The sequence below is a fragment of the Triticum dicoccoides genome, chromosome 3B (assembly GCF_002162155.2).
Source record: "Triticum dicoccoides isolate Atlit2015 ecotype Zavitan chromosome 3B, WEW_v2.0, whole genome shotgun sequence".
Classification (NCBI taxonomy): Eukaryota; Viridiplantae; Streptophyta; class Magnoliopsida; order Poales; family Poaceae; genus Triticum; species Triticum dicoccoides.
Window position 1 is genome coordinate 584,423,207 of NC_041385.1, and position 16,526 is coordinate 584,439,732.

Consider the following 16,526-nt stretch of genomic DNA (forward strand, 5'->3'; position numbering starts at 1 on the left):
GATATTTCAACCACAGTTGCCTTACTGAATGAATTAGCTCTTCTCCAATTAGTTTACCATGAGAGCCCCTTAGGAATCACGTTTACCCAAACATTACCATAAGAGCCCCTCAGGATCATGGTTAAACAAACACTGCCACAAGAGCCCCTCAGGGATCGCGGTTAACAAACATTGCCATGAGAGCCCCTCATGATCATGGTTAATCAAACATGTCCAAGAGAGCTGCTCAGGATAGTGGTTAACAAGCACTGCCATGAGAGCCCCTCGGGGTCATGGTTTTTCAATCACAACAGGGTCAAACGTTCTTGTCCATGATTCACACAAAAGCCCAACAACAAAGGTAACGTAAGATTCAACAACAGGTGGCTATCTTGTACTGGTTTTGTAACTTTGTAAGGTAAACAGGGTAGAACAAGGTCAAGGGTGCAACTTGCCTGGTAATCGTTGATATTCCTGACATAACAAATCTTGGTAATTGATGAAGTTCTTCACACACACACAATCTTGGTAAAGCTACCCTTCGCTCTTCGTACAATCTATCATAAGTAATGAGCAATCATAAACAACAATACAATACAAACAAACATACAACAAGTGTTGTGCATGGTGTTAGTGTCACTATGTTGCGAGATCATGTGTCATGTGTTAACCCATAAGAGTTTGGAAAAACAACATAGTGATTGTTAATTGGAATACATATGACATAAGGGTTCACATGCGAGTTTCAATTCATACGGGTCCATCACATAAGGATTATGCGATGTCAAGTTGTGGTTGCGAGATTATGCAAAAGGAATCTTGCAACTAGAGTCATGGTCTATGAATCTTGGATAGCCAAGTTCATGTTCAAGTTTGACTAACAATTCAAACTTGTTGACCTTCCATGGACTTGAATACACACAATCTTGGCTAGGTTTCATTTAAGTTTCACTCGTTGATCTTGACTTAAGTTGGGTTTTATGTTTGGATTAGTTTGAACTCTTGAACTTCATATTTGAATTGCTTTCAAATAATTTGAATTAGGTTTAACTAATTTGAATACGTTCATCTACGTTTATTAAATTGGTTGGCTTATAATGCAATTTGAATTTATTTAGGGTTCACCTTATTTGAATTCAAATTGAATTTAGTTTAAATGATACTTGAATTTGAATTCAATTTAAGTTTAAAATGTTGAATCTAGTTCAAGTTCAAAATATATCTTAAATTGGGATTAAATAAATGACTTCCAAAATTTAATTTAGGGTTTAAACCAAATTCAAATTATTTTATTCTCCCGAAAGTCAAATACAAATCCAATATGACTACTAAAGTTTATTTATTTAAATTAAGGATAAACTAAAGTCAAGTTTAAATCCAAAGCATTTACTAAGTGCAATTAGTTTTCAAATTTTACTTAAGTTTGAACTAAATTGAATTTAAGATTAATTTCCTAAAAATAATTACTAGGTTCAATTTAAATTACTAATTTATAAGGCAAAAGTTTCATTCAAATTAAACCTATGGTTTCAAGGTTATAACCAATTTGAGTTTGAATTAAATTAAAATTAAAATTTCTAAATTCAAATAATAATCTAAGATGGTTACTAAGTTAATTTTAAGTTTGTGACTTAGTTGCAAAATAATTACTCTAATAAACACTTTATTTCAAGATTAAACTAGATTTGGGTTTAAATACTATTTAAATTAGAGATACTGTTTAAACTATATTCTAATTCTAATTTTAAATTATTTAAATTTTGGGCTGCAATATCTAAGTTGAAACTATATTTCACCAGATTAATTTTGCCAAAACAATTAATTTAATTGGACTTCTAAAATGCAAGCTATGTCCATTTTAAGTTCAAATTCATTCTGTTTGAATTCATATTTTAAACTATTTAAATTCCAGAGACGGGACGGTCGGAACCGGATCCACGCCATCATTGTTGCCCCTCTACTGCGGATGCACTGCAACCACTGGGAGAGGAAGAAGCACCGACGACAGGTCGAAGACGGGCACGCGTGCATCGGTGTTGAACATCGTTGCCTCTACCATGGATGGCCGCAGCGAGCCCCACCGCCGCCCACGGGGATCAACCCCTGAAGCACCGGTCTGAGACCGAAAGTTGATCGGCGCCAAGACGACGATTGGCCGCCGACGCAGCTCCTCCTCTTCCGATCACCCATCTCACGGTAGGAAGGTGCACGGGAGCAGTGCTGCTTGCGCCATCGGCAATCTACTCCACCTCCTCCACTCCTCTCTGCATCATCTTTGTCGCCTCCACGGGCACACACAAAGAAAGATATGATTGAGGGGATAAGGGGAATGAGAGATGGACACATTCGCCACGGGTTGGTTTACGGCAAACGATACCCCCCTCCTCCTCAACTTACGTGGTTGTCTATGGCGCCAAGATTAGTATCATTTAATCGATGGTGGATGCACTGTTCGCTGTGAAACGGCAAAAAGTTGACGTTCCCCAGATAACATTTTCCTAAGTTTTCAATTAAACCTGAAGATATTTGTTGGAAAGAAGGAGAAAGGTTTTTTTTTCTTTTTTGACGGGAAGAAGGAGAAAGGGTTAGCAGACTCGACACGGAAAAAACTTGCAGAGAACGCCTGAAAAGAAAGGAGCGGCGTTCCTTAAAAGAAAAACAAAGGAGAGGCGAAAAATCAAATGAGCAAGAGGAATTAATTAAACGGGAAAACGAGAGAAAGAAAACTTGACCAAACATCGCTGGTCAAACCAGAGCAACACCGCACTGCCTATAAATCCTCGCCACTACCACAAACTGACACCAAGAAGGCAGGGGCACCAGTTCAGGACACTCGCCCGCTCTCCAGCTGCCAGATCTCCAGCCCCAGGAGCTCCGAAGCAGTCTCTCCAATGGCGGTCAAGGTCTATGTCGTGTAAGCATCCGCACCACAGTCTTCTTCTACCTAGGCCCACATCCTAAATTAACTGATTTTCTTGGTCTTGTTCGGTGTATCCCTGTCCGAAGATTGGCCTTCTTTATCCCCCTAATGGATTACGATATTTCAACAATCTCAAAAGTCTTCCTAATTTACGCATTTGGACTAATTCCCGAGATGAAGTATCACTTTTAGTCAGGTAGATGCCGCACGGCTCTGGTTTTTTACCCCTTTGTTCGTAGGTAAGATCAGTAGATTGGCAGATGTTATTTCGTCAATGCGCGCCGATTATCTGATCGCGATGGGGAGAAAATGAGTCGGAGGAAAAATTGGACTCCTAATAATTCTACAGTGTTGATTTTTCGGTGCCAGGGTCTCGATCATGACGGTAGGTTTCAGTCCCTGATGGAACTGATGCGTCAATAGTGGTGGGCTCCGGCGCTAATTGTGCTGCCCTCTTTCCATGCTTTTTTAATGCGCACCCCGGCGATTCTGCCCCAATTTTTCAGTTCCACTGATTGGCCCCAAAATTAATTAGTGACACACTGACGCTATTAGGTTAGAGCCTCATATCCTGTATCATCAGTGCAGCTCCTTACATATTTTAGTTGGGGTGGCTAGGGGTCAGATGACTGAAAAATAACTGTTTTCCTTCTTTCACATCAGGCTCTCCCTCTTTATCACACGCACATGTCTTTATATTACAATAAACTGAAGTGAAGTTGGTAACTCAAGTGAAATGTTTATGGTGTCTTGCAGAAGATACATGTTTAATCCTTTTCTATCGATCCTACCATAGTTAACATTTTATCCCTTTTAGCTATTGTGGGAGTTTCTCACATGCTTATATAATATGAGGTGATTAAACTATGGATGTCACTCTCATTGTTTTGATGTGCAACATTTCAGTCTTTCCTAATTTTGTATTCTCAGTGAAACATTGGTGATTTTGATTTCTGTGGATAACTTTTTTTGTGTGGAAATCCACCATTTTATCGTGGTACATTCATGTATGCTACCCTGTTTTCATATGAGCTAAAGGCCAACTGATAAACAGTACCAAACTGAAAGAACAGGAATTTATATAGACTACTGAAATAGTCCAAACGAATCATATGTTTGAGTGAATGATTTTTCAGAGAGAAGTGATACCCTCTGCCCCTCTCATGAATAACAGTTTAATTTCAAACAGCGTTTGTACAAGCCAGGCTATTGTTTTTTACTATGTTATGCCCCATGTTCAAGTAGTTACTTAAATTATTTTGGTCGACAACTGACCGGTTTAGCACTATCTGATGGAAGTTTTTCTATGGCCGGCCTAATGCAAGTCTAGATCTTAGAACTATGTACATGTATTATTTCTGACATGGACTTTTAACTACCAACCATGGAACTCAGCAACCCTGCAGTTTGAAACATCTGGATATTTTAATGCACATTTACACCTGACAATAGATTCAAATATTTTAAATTTTATTTGTTTTATCACTTCCTTGTGCTTATTAAGTCTTAGCTATGATGTACTTTTGTGGTTCCACCACATGCTTGTTATTTAATGTTCTCTTGAATGAAAGAAAAGTGAAAGAGATATGCTAGCAAATATGTTTCCTTCCTCGTCATCTTTCTGGAAAATAACAAAATTTTAAGAGGTGCTTTTGGATCCACATATCTTATTCTCCCTTTTAGATTTAATCTTTCCGTTACTTGCAAATTAAGGCAAAGGAGTATAGTATGAGTGATGATTATATAAACGTAGGCACCTTTAAGTATTTGCCATACAGTCCTTGAAATGTTTTTCTATCTGTCTCCTTAAAGATAAGCATAATGATCGCTAACATATGAAGTATGGACTATGAAAGTTTTGAAGGAAGCACAAATAAATAAACATGGCAAATTGAACAACAACGTTAAGCATTCCTACTCTCATAGAGCGAAATTTGTAAAATGCACTGTTGATTCTTCCACAGGTACTACTCCATGTATGGACATGTCGCTAAACTAGCTGATGAGATCAAGAAAGGAGTGTCATCAGTTGAAGGTGTCGAAGCTAAAATATGGCAGGTTGGTCCCTGTAATCTCGTGTTTTAGCTCGCCACATTCTAAAATGCATGTAGACCAATCATCTGAAAAATAGAACATATCAGACACCCCAGATACCACTCTGGCTATGTTGCTTCCAAGACTACTGTACTAAGTTGTTCGAATTCTTATATGTAGAAAATTAATACAGAGTGCAGTTTTTACATACATCACTCTTCCTCTATTGTTATGCTAATCTTATATCGCTCTTAACATCTGAAAGGTCCCTGAAACTCTCCCCGAGGAAGTACTTGGAAAGATGGGCGCGCCTCCTAAGCTTGATGCCCCAATCATCACACCACAAGAACTTGCGGAGGCAGATGGGATCCTCTTTGGTTTCCCTACAAGGTTTGGCATGATGGCTGCGCAAATGAAGGCATTCTTTGACGCAACCGGTGGCCTGTGGAGGGAGCAGAGCCTTGCAGGCAAACCTGCAGGCATCTTCTTCAGCACCGGTACTCAGGGTGGCGGGCAGGAGACTACAGCGTGAGTCTCATTCAGCATTGTGGTGTTTAAAAAGAAAAGCCTCGTAATGAAACATCATCATAAGTTGACCTTATCATTTCTCTTTGTGCTCCTCTCCTCAGGTTGACAAAAGTAACCCAGTTGACTCACCACGGCATGGTGTTCGTTCCCGTCGGGTACACCTTCGGTGCCAAGCTGTTCGACATGGACAAAGTTCAGGGTGGCAGCCCGTACGGCGCAGGCACATTCGCCGCCGATGGTTCGAGGTGGCCGTCTGAGATGGAGCTGGAGCACGCCTTCCACCAGGGCCAGTACTTTGCGAGCATCGCGAAGAAACTCAAGGGATCTGCTTGACCTCTGCTGTCCGCACATATCGTAAAGAAGGCATTTACATGGGCTCCACCGTATTGTCAATAGCTTGTTCTCTTCTTTTGTGGGTTCAGAAATTTGTGTCTCTGTGGAACTTCTATTGCAGCATGCGTGATATATGTGCTTTGATAGATTGGTTATATAGTTTGGAGTTGGATTGTGTCTACCATCATGTTTATATAATAATTGATTATCAATGGTTGTTTTGGCTGTCACTCGTGGGCATAGCAGTACTGTTCTATCTTAGGCCATCCTAGACGATAGTTGGACCAAGACTCTGTCCGATGCCATAAGATCAACACCCTAGAAATGGGCTCAAATGGGCTGACTCTGCAGGCTACTACAGCCATGAATTTGCTTCTGTGAACCGCCGGATAAAATTAAATAGTTTTTTTTCCTTTGGCTATTCTAGGAGTAGCAGGATTTGAACTCTGTACTCAAGCGTTGACGACAGTCGCTAATAACCACCAGGTCCAGCTCAGATGGTTGACAAGAACTAGGAAATAGTGCTATTTGACCTTCCTTTAGTATAAACTAGAAGTGTGACCCGCGCATTTGCGCGGCTAGATTTATCAACTACATTGCAATTGATATGTCATTCCCAGTAAAAAAAATATTATACTAAATTCAAAATATTTTTCAAAGGTTTATAAGGTTGTGTTGAGCGATGTTTCTGAGTGAAGACAAAAGAAGGAAGACATTGAGGTCTCAATTTCAACATTGAAATCATGTACTATTCTTTCAGTTTTCCATTTTTTCAATGATATATTAGTGTCTATCTTTTTAATAATATTATCCTGTTGAAATTTAAAATTATAATTACGAATATTTTGTTGCACATATGTAACATTCTGACCCTTTTCCCACTTGTATTTGTTTTGATGCATACAGATTCTTCTCTAAGTGATGTTTTTTCTCGCACTCTTATTTGATTAATGGTTGATGCAAGTTGGTAAGTTGAGACGTCGTTTCTAATGCATCATTCTTTACTAATTGTTCAGAACTGATGTATATATAGTTTTTAAATATATTGTTATCATTTCTTATAGATCTACCTAGTTGTAAGCAACAGTTCTGGTGAATATTTCCTATTGTAATCCGGCCACAACTCATCAACCGATCAACGTTACTTGGGACAAACCTTGCAGCATAGAGGTTTTATGAATTTATAAATCTTGACTTTTTCTTTGTCTTAAATTCTCATTTGTTCTTTTTCTAAATGTAAAATATAAATAAATTTGCTTAGAGCATTGTGGGCGTGTATTGGATGCATCATTCTGTCTTGCCTTTCTTTTGGCCAGATCATCATCATTGTTGGATAGATTGCCATCCTAGCTTTTGTCTGCCAGCCGACGTCCATGCATAATATTTCATTCCCAAGTGTGCATAAGTGAATTGTGTAGTGATTCTTGGGTTTTGAATTAGTCTAGCTCAGGGAGCCCGTACGGGAGTATGGATGAGTCTCTGTGTGTCTCATTTGTTTAGATATAACAATCTTGTCGGCTCGATTAGGTTGCCTTGCCAAATCAATCTGGGCCAGCTTGTACACGGGATAGATATTCTATATTTTAACATTGTCATATAATTCTATAATTTCTTACAATGCAAAGATGTAGTTTTTGAGATGGGTATAAATAAATAGTAAATACTATATAACTTCTGTTCCAACATAATGAAGGGACGTGATTCTATTTATATGAATATACAGATTCTTTCAGATAACAAAATGGGAATACAAAGCATAGAACTCTAGAATATATGAAATGATTCTTGAACTTTTTCCCAAACATAAAAAATATGTAATTGCGTATTTAAGCATTTTGATTTCTTTGAGATTAAAGTTGATATGGATGTTTCCCTGATCAGATGTACGTGTCGTAGCAGGATATGATTGTTTTTTGTCTTTGTTATTTCCCTGTATAGACATATACGCACGTCACCAGATGTTTGTATGGAATTTCGGTAGTTTCTTTTTTGATTTTTTATTTGATGTTCACCTTTGTGGATAAATTTTATATTTGAACTCCATGGTTCAGACACTCCTCTCTACCAAAAAATTCCCCATGGCAGAGAACTGACATGCGTTCATATTTATTATATCTTCAACTTTGATCATAGATAAATTAGCTTTTATTTTCTCCATCAATTAAACTATGTATCCAAAGAGAAAAATTTGTTTTTGTTCTGAGAATTTGAATATAAAGAGCATTAGGCATGCATCGTCCACTGAGGTAGCCCGACACGTGTGGACTCTATCCTGACCTGAGCATGACGGTTATAACGTAACATGGAATCGCTCATACCTGGTTGCATGCTACGACGGCGCATGTATGATGTGAATGAGACGGCTGTATGGTTACCTTCGTCGACGCCGCCACCGGCGTCCACTTTATTTGCCGGCTGGCTGCTTCGGCTGTAGGATTACCTTCGCCTTGTTTCGAGAATTTGTAGATAAAGAGCATTAGGCATGCATCGTCCACTGAGGTAGTCTGACAACGTGTGCACTCTATCCTAACTTGAGCATGACGGTTATAACGTAACATGGAACCGCTTGTACCTGGTTACATGCTACGACAGTGCATGTATGATGTGAATGAGACGATCGTAGGGTTACCTTCATCGACGCCGCCGCCGGCATCCACTTCATTTGCCGGCTGGCTACTTCGGCTGTAGGATTAGGTTCGCCGTCGTCGCTGCCGCCGCTGGCGTCCACCTCCTTTGCCGGTTGACTGCTGCTTCTTTTCTTTTTCGTTTTTTGCCTGCTTGCGGCTTCAGGGCCATGTAACGCATTCGTACCTGTGACACAGGTTGTTTTCTCTCCCGAGGTGAGCCTAGGGTTCTTTGCTCCCGCGCTGGTTTCCAGCGGCGAGGCGTCCTGATTTTTATCAGATCACGTTTGTGAGAATTGAAGGCAAGCCTCTGCTGTAATTGGGAAATCAGCCGGTTCCTGTGCTAGGAGCCCAATTAGGTGCCCGTGTGAGTCCTGAGCACCTGCTGGTTGTTCCCTTACCACCTATCGTAACCTGGCTGAGAGATAGGTGGAGTTTTTTTTTCTTTTTCTTTTTCTTTTTTTTAGATGAGATGAGATGGGTAGAGGTTGAAGAAAGAAGGATATATCTATGACTTGACCTGGTTTCGTAGATGCCTATGCTAGACAAATTTTTGGACGTGTCAAACATTGACTCATTGTTAATCAGAATACCTTTTTTTTTGAACATATAACTAGTACAAATGCCCGTGCGTTGTACTGGGCGATCTTTTTATAAAACCTGCTCCTCTCGAGTGCCACTGTGTGCCACTTCTTATATCCAAGACAAATGTAGAAAATAAGGTTGTTAACAATCTAGTTAGCTAGAGTGATAATCTCTTCTCTCGGGACTTCGACTGGTGCACCCCCGATCCGGGTATTATCAAGATCACCGCCGAGTTGACAATCAACTTCTCTCTTCCTAGCGCTCCCTAGCGCTCCCTCTCCCTAGCGCTCCCTCCCGCCGCCGTGCACCACTCCGGTGCCGGCGTCCACCCACCTCCCCCGCCGGTGGTCGCTCCGGCCCCGGCGGCCACCCCCTCTGGTCCTTCCCTCGCTCCTCCCCGAGGTCCATGGCGTCCAGCCCGGTGTCGGTCGGTTCCTCCTTCAGGCCCAGCGGCGAGCGCCCCATCGTTTCGGGCCTTGGCCTCTCGGGCAGCTCGGTGTCGTCGGAGGGGCGCGGCCTGGCGGTCGACTCGAGGGCGGCCTCGGCAGATCTGCCGGCGGCGCAGCCGGCGGTTCGTTGGTCGCAGCCTAGGCTCTCCAAGAAGGAGCTTTGGAGGCGGCGCCGGGAGGAGCGTGAGCGTGCACAGGGATCGGCCGCAGGACAGCAGCAGCGACGCGAGGTGTCGCCGGAGATGGCCGGACTCTGTTTCAAGTGCTTTGAGGAGGGGCACCGCAAGATCGACTGCACTAACCAGGTGGTCTACCTTCGATGTGGTTTGCCGGGGCACGAATCCAAGGACTGCAAGCGCCCCCGCAGTCCGTCGCCCGAGGACGAGTTGCGCAGGGCGGCCTTGGCCAAGGTGGCCAGGCGAGGCGTGGCGGGCCAATCCGGCCGCGCAGCGCAGGGGACCAGAGGGCCCCCGACCCCGCCGTCACCGCCGGTGTCCGTGGGTGGTGCCGCACCTTGGCCTGCGTGGCCAGCGCTGCCCCGCCCCAGGATGGAGGCTGCGCAGCGCGAGGAGTTCTTGCCTTCCGAGCTCTGCGTTGTTCGGCGGATGCGTTCCATGGAGGACTTGGAGAGGCGGCTTCAGTTCGCGATGGTGGCGTACGTGGGTGGTGCGAGGCGCGGCATCCCCCCGGAGTTCGTGGTTGAGGCGTTGGGTGCAGTGGTTGGCATCTCGCCGGAGTGGTTCTCGGTGCATGAGTACAGACCAGAGGACTTTCTGGTGGTCTTTGCGAGGCAGGAGCACCGCAACAGCGTGGCGCGGCCATCGATTGATCACAAGGGCGTAAAGCTGTTCTTCAGGCAATGGGACCGCCAGGCTCAGGCAGTGCATTCAGTGATGAGGTACAAGGTGTCTTTGGTGTTGGAAGGTATCCCTCCGCATGCTTGGGAGAGAGAGGTGGCAGAAGAGCTGCTTGGGTCTTCATGCTTGGTGGATTCGGTTGAGCCGGAGACTAGCGTGAGGCGCGATCTCTCTGCGTTCAAGCTCTCGGCGTGGTCGGCGGAGCCTGAGAGCATCCCACCCTTGCGCTGGCTGGCTGTGCCTGAGCCAGGGCTGGTTGCACCGCTCTCGGATCCGGAGCTGCTGCAGTACAAAATCTTGATTCATATGGATTCGGTGACTGAGTTCGATGGGGCGGATGAGCCATGGTTCCTGCGAGCTTCTTCAGATAGTGGACAGAGTGGTGTCCCTGAGGTTGACGACGACGGCATGGGCGGCACTAGCGAGGGAAGGTGCAGCCACACTCGCAATCTCAGTTGGCGCTTCGGGGTGCGTGACCGGCGCGGGCTCGGCTCCGGAGCGGGTGCGGTGGTGGAGGTAAGGCAAAGGGCGGCACTGTCGCCGGAAGTGACCGCCGGCGCCGGCGCGGACTGGCGCCTCCCGCCAATGCCCTCAAAGCCCGTGCTGACGGAAGGTGGGGTCACTCAGCCTATCCAAAGTAGGCTGACGAAGAGGATTTCCGCTTTTGACCGGATCGTGGTCACAGAACGTCAGGCGGCCACAGCTGGTGCCCATGTGGCGGGATTTTCGAATGGAAGGAGCGGGAATGGGGTGGCCGGCCCCACGCAATCGGAGGCCCTCCCCCCGTTGGGCGTGCACCTGACGCGGAGAAGGATATCCCCCCCGATCAGTTGGAACCGCCCCGGGATCCGTCCCCTGCTGGTGCAATCGTTGAGGTGACTGCGGCTCAGGTGAGGCCTCGGGATGCGGGCGTGGAGCAGTTGGAGATAATGCCAAGTGAGGCATTGCTGGTGGGGCCACCGCGGCTGGCCACTCGGGTCGTTCCCCGCTATCTGCGTTGGTGGCGTGCGCGCCCGGCCAGACATGCAACGCCGGCTTCCCACGTGGTGCGGAGGCGCTGGTGGGCCGGAATGGCGCACAACCCGACGCGGATACTTTGTCCAAGGAAAAGGTGGTTACTGGGGTGGAGCCGCCTGTCGAGCAGGATGGCCATGCAACGGCTGGCGACGGGTCCCACAGCGCTGGGAATAATGCACCAATGCATGTTGACGCGGATTGTGGGTCCCAGGCGGATGTGAACCATGCAACGTCGCCATGCAGCCTTGCACTGGAGGAGATGCCTATCCAGGGCACTGCGAGTACAATTGTGGTAAGGAATGAGATGCCCGTGCCAAGGGAGGCGGAGAACGTGATTGTGGCCACGGAGCCGAACATTGGCCTGGGGGTGCATGAGGCCGCTGGGCTAAACAATGGCATGATGGTGTCGGTGCCGACGGCTTCTGGTATGACGCCATAAGAAGCGGTGGCGTATGGTAGACTCAAGGCCTTTTGCTCGCATATCATGAAGAAGCTGGCGCCACCTATCCTCAAGGAGATACAGGCCTCCTCGCTAAGGCCGGAGGCGGAGCCATTCACGCCCAAGCGCACGACGAGGGAAGCCAAAAGAACTGCGACGCTGGGCTCTTCGACAGCCACCCCGGCAAAAAACGTGCTGCTTAGAACGCTCGGCTTGGTCCCGGAGGATCTTCAGGTGGATGACTCGGCGGTGCAAGAGTTGAAGACCCTATTCGACTCGCCGCTCCGTGAACAGCATGTGCGTGTCATAGAGGCACTATTTGGCAAGGCCTTGCCGGGGCAGACGCTTGGTACGGGTGGGTCAGAGAGGATTGGCGTGCACTAGAGCTGTGCGTCAGGAGGTGGGCGTGACATCGGTTTACATGGATGTCAACCCCGTGATGACCTGCTGGAACGTTCGCGGTTTGAACAATCCGGCAAAGAGGAAAGCGGTGAGGGAGTTCTTGGCTTCGGTGAAGCCTAACCTAGTGTGTTTGCAGGAAACAAAATTGGAGATTGTAGATCACTTTCTATTAATGCAATGTTGTGGCCCGTCGTTGGACGGCTTCGCTTACTTGCCGGCCGATGACACGAGAGGAGGGATCCTATTGGCATGGGATACCACGGTGCTGCAGATAGATAGCATCCAGAGGGATGCGAATTTCCTCACGGGTTTGGTTCACCCTAGAGTTGGCGAGGATTGGTGGATTTCGGTGGTGTATGGTCCCCAAGGTAATGATGCGAAATCCCAGTTTCTGGTGGATCTGGAGGCCAGGCGTGCTCTATGCCCTGGCCCTTGGATGGTGCTTGGGGACTTTAACATGATCTTGCGAGCTAACGAGAAAAGCAACACTAACATAAACCGCACGATGATGAACAAGTTCCGGAGCTTTGTCGACAGTTGTGAGCTTAAGGAGCTTTATATGCATGGGCGTAGATTCACCTGGTCAAGTGAAAGAGAAAACCCTACGCTCACTAGAATTGACAGAGTATGGTGTCGGTTGATTGGGAGCTCGCGTGGCCAGACTGTTTGCTGCAGGCTCTTTCTACAAGTGTTTCTGATCATGCGGCCTTGCACATTACCACTAGTGCAGCTTTCTGGCCCAAGAAGCGCTTCCGTTTTGAGGCTTTTTGGCCCAAACTTGAGGGCTTCGAGCAAGCAGTCAAGGACGCTTGGGTTTGTGACCCTGAGATTGTGGACCCGTTCAAAAGACTCGACGCTCTATTCAGGAATGCGGGTGTGTCGCTACAGGCCTGGGGGCAGAAGAAAGTAGGCAACGTCAAACTACTCATGGCGGTGGCGACGCTGGTTATCTTCAAGTTGGATCAAGCGATGGAGTCGCGTGGGATTACCGAGCTTGAAGGTTGGCTGAGGCGCACTCTCAAGCTGTCCTTGCTCGGCCTAGCCTCACTGGAGAGAACAATCGAGCGACAGAGATCGAGGCATAGATGCTACGCGAGGGAGACGCCAACACCAAATTCTTCCAAATGGTGACCAATGGTAGACGTGCGAAGAATTTCATTCCCCATGTGCGTGTGGGCAGTGAGATTGTCTCGGAGCAGTGCCGTAAAGAGTAAGTTTTTGCGGATGCCGTCCAAAATCTCCTGGGTTCTGACCATGCGAGGAGGCACACCTTGGATTTGAGGTATTTGGGGATGGAAGAGTCAGACTTGTCAGAGTTGGAAGGAATCTTCTCGGAAGAGGAAGTTTGGAGGGTAATCAAAGAGCTGCACCCAGATTGAGCGCCGGGGCCGGACGGTTTTAGCGCGCTGTTTTATCAGAAGGCTTGGTCAGTTATTAAAAGCGACGTCATGGCGGCGCTAACCAAGCTCGCCGTTGGAGATAGTAGAGGGTTCGCAAAACTGAACCGTGCGCTAATTGTGTTGATCCCGAAGAAACCAGAGGCGATGGAGGTAGGGGACTTCCGACCGATCAGTCTACCGCACAGTTTCTCCAAGCTTTTTGCCAAGCTGTTGGCTAACAGAGTACGTCCACGCATGGCCGACTTGGTGGGAGTGAATCAGTCCGCGTTTATCAAGGGAAGAAGCCTTCATGATAACTACCTGCTTGTGAGGCAAGTGGCGATGAAGATTCGGGTCAGGAAGAATCATGGTGTCTTCCTCAAGTTGGATATCACGAGAGCTTTCGACTCACTCTCATGGCCATTTCTGTTTGAAGTGTTGCGAGCTAAAGGGTTCGGTCCACACTGTCTTGCGAGGATGGCAGCCCTTTGTTGGGGAACGTAGCAGAAATTCAAAATTTTCCTACGTGTCACCAAGATCTATCTATGGAGAGACTAGCAACGAGGGGAAGGAGAGTGCATCTACATACCCTTGTAGATCGCTAAGCGGAAGCGTTCAAGTGAACGGGGTTGATGGAGTCGTACTCGTCGTGATTCAAATCACCGATGATCAAGTGCCGAACGCACGGCACCTCCGCGTTCAACACACATACAGCCCGGTGACGTCTCCCAAGCCTTGATCCAGCAAGGAGAGAGGGAGAGGTTGAGAAAGACTCCATCCAGTAGCAGCACAACGGCGTGGTGGTGGTGGAGGAGCGTGGCAATCCTGCAGGGCTTCGCCAAGCACCGCGGGAGAGGAGGAGTACTTGTGAGAGGGGGAGGGCTGCACCAGAACTTCGTCTAAAGCTCCCATGCGCCTCCCCACTATATATAGGGGTGGAGGGGCTGGTTTCTTGCCCTCCAAGTCCATTGGGGCGTTGGCCAAGGTGGGAGGAAAGAAATCCCATCATTTCCTTCCCCACCGATTGTTATCCCCCCTTTTTAGGGATCTTGATCTTATCCCTTCGGGATATGATCTTATTCCTTCTAAGGGGGGATCTTGTTACGCCTTGACCAGGGGTGTGGGGCCTTGCCCCCACTACCCACGTTCATGTGGGTCCCCCCATGCAGGTGGGCCCCACTCCGGAACCTTCTAGAACCTTCCCGGTACAATACCGAAAAAACCTGAACATTTTCCGGTGGCCAAAATAGGACTTCCCATATATAAATCTTTACCTCCGGACCATTCCGGAACTCCTCGTGACGTCCGGGATCTCATCCGGGACTCCGAACAACATTCGGTAACCACATACAAACTTCCTTTATAACCCTAGCGTCATCGAACCTTAAGTGTGTAGACCCTACGGGTTCGGGAGACATGTAGACATGACCGAGACGTTCTCCGGTCAATAACCAACAGCGGGATCTGGATACCCATGTTGGCTCCCACATGTTCCACGATGATCTCATCGGATGAACCACGATGTCAAGGACTCAGTCGATCCCGTATACAATTCCCTTTGTCTAGCGGTATGTTACTTGCCCGAGATTCGATCGTCGGTATCCAATACCTTGTTCAATCTCGTTACCGGCAAGTCACTTTACTTGTTCCGTAACACATCATCCCGTGATCAACTCCTTGGTCACATTGCGCATATGATGATGTCCTACCGAGTGGGCCCAGAGATACCTCTCCGTTTACACGGAGTGACAAATCCCAGTCTCGATCCGCATAAAACAATAGATACTTTCGGAGATACCTGTAGTGCACCTTTATAGTCACCCAGTTACGTTGTGACGTTTGATACACCCAAAGCACTCCTACGGTATCCAGGAGTTACACGCTCTCATGGTCAAAGGAAGAGATACTTGACATTGGCAAAGCTCTAGCAAACGAACTACACGATCTTTGTGCTAGGCTTAGGATTGGGTCTTGTCCATCACATCATTCTCCCAATGATGTGATCCCGTTATCAACGACATCCAATGTCCATAGCCAGGAAACCATGACTATCTGTTGATCACAACGAGCTAGTCAACTAGAGGCTCACTAGGGACATATTGTGGTCTATGTATTCACACGTGTATTACGATTTCCGGATAATACAGTTATAGCATGAATAAAAGACAATTATCATGAACAAGGAAATATAATAATAATACTTTTATTATTGCCTCTATGGCATATTTCCAACAGTCTCCCACTTGCACTAGAGTCAATAATCTAGTTCACATCGCCATGTGATTAACACTCACAGGTCACATCGCCATGTGACTAATACCCAAGAGTTTACTAGAGTCAGTAGTCTAGTTCACATCACTATGTGATTAACACTCAATGAGTTTTATGTTTGATCATGTTGCTTGTGAGAGAGGTTTTAGTCAACGGGTCTGAACCTTTCAGATCCGTGTGTGCTTTACAAATCTCTATGTCATCTCCTAGATGTAGCTACCACGCTCTATTTGGAGCTATTCCAAATAACTGTTCTACTTGGAGCTATACTAAAAGTTGCTCCATTATACGTATCCGGTATTTCTACTCAGAGCTATCCGGATAGGTGTTAAGCTTGCATCGACATAACTCTTTACGTCGAACTCTTTATCACCTCCATAATCGAGAAAATTCCTTAGTCCACTAGTTACTAAGGATAACTTTGACCGCTGTCCTGTGATCCATTCTTGGATCACTCTTGTACCCCTTGACTGACTCATGGCAAGGCACACTACAGGTGCGGTACACAACATAGCATACTGTAGAGAGCCTATGATAAAAGCATAGGGGACGACCTTCGTCCTTTCTCTCTATTCTGCCGTGGTCGAGATTTTAAGTCTTAACTTCATACCTTACATCTCAGGCAAGAATTCCTTCTTTGACTGATCCATCTTGAACACCTTCAAGATCATGTCAAGGTACGTGCTCATTTGAAAGTACTATTAAGCAT

At 46.4% G+C, this 16,526-nt stretch overlaps 1 protein-coding gene across 1 annotated transcript; it reads left to right on the plus strand.

Annotated features, from left to right (window-relative positions):
• Positions 1 to 2,763: 2,763 nt before the first annotated feature.
• On the plus strand, positions 2,764 to 6,024 carry LOC119277232 (NAD(P)H dehydrogenase (quinone) FQR1-like). The gene is made up of 4 exons (XM_037558487.1): positions 2,764 to 2,893; positions 4,864 to 4,957; positions 5,199 to 5,461; positions 5,563 to 6,024. Exons 1-4 carry the CDS (start codon positions 2,871 to 2,873, stop codon positions 5,792 to 5,794), a joined length of 612 nt encoding a protein of 203 aa, XP_037414384.1. The 5' UTR covers positions 2,764 to 2,870; the 3' UTR covers positions 5,795 to 6,024.
• Positions 6,025 to 16,526: the final 10,502 nt, after the last annotated feature.

Coding starts and splice junctions, on each gene's coding strand:
- LOC119277232 (XM_037558487.1), top strand. CDS start 2,871: ATGGCGGTCAAGGTCTATGTCGT. Junction 2,894..4,863: donor GCGGTCAAGGTCTATGTCGT/GTAAGCATCCGC, acceptor ATTCTTCCACAG/GTACTACTCCATGTATGGAC. Junction 5,462..5,562: donor GGCGGGCAGGAGACTACAGC/GTGAGTCTCATT, acceptor TCCTCTCCTCAG/GTTGACAAAAGTAACCCAGT.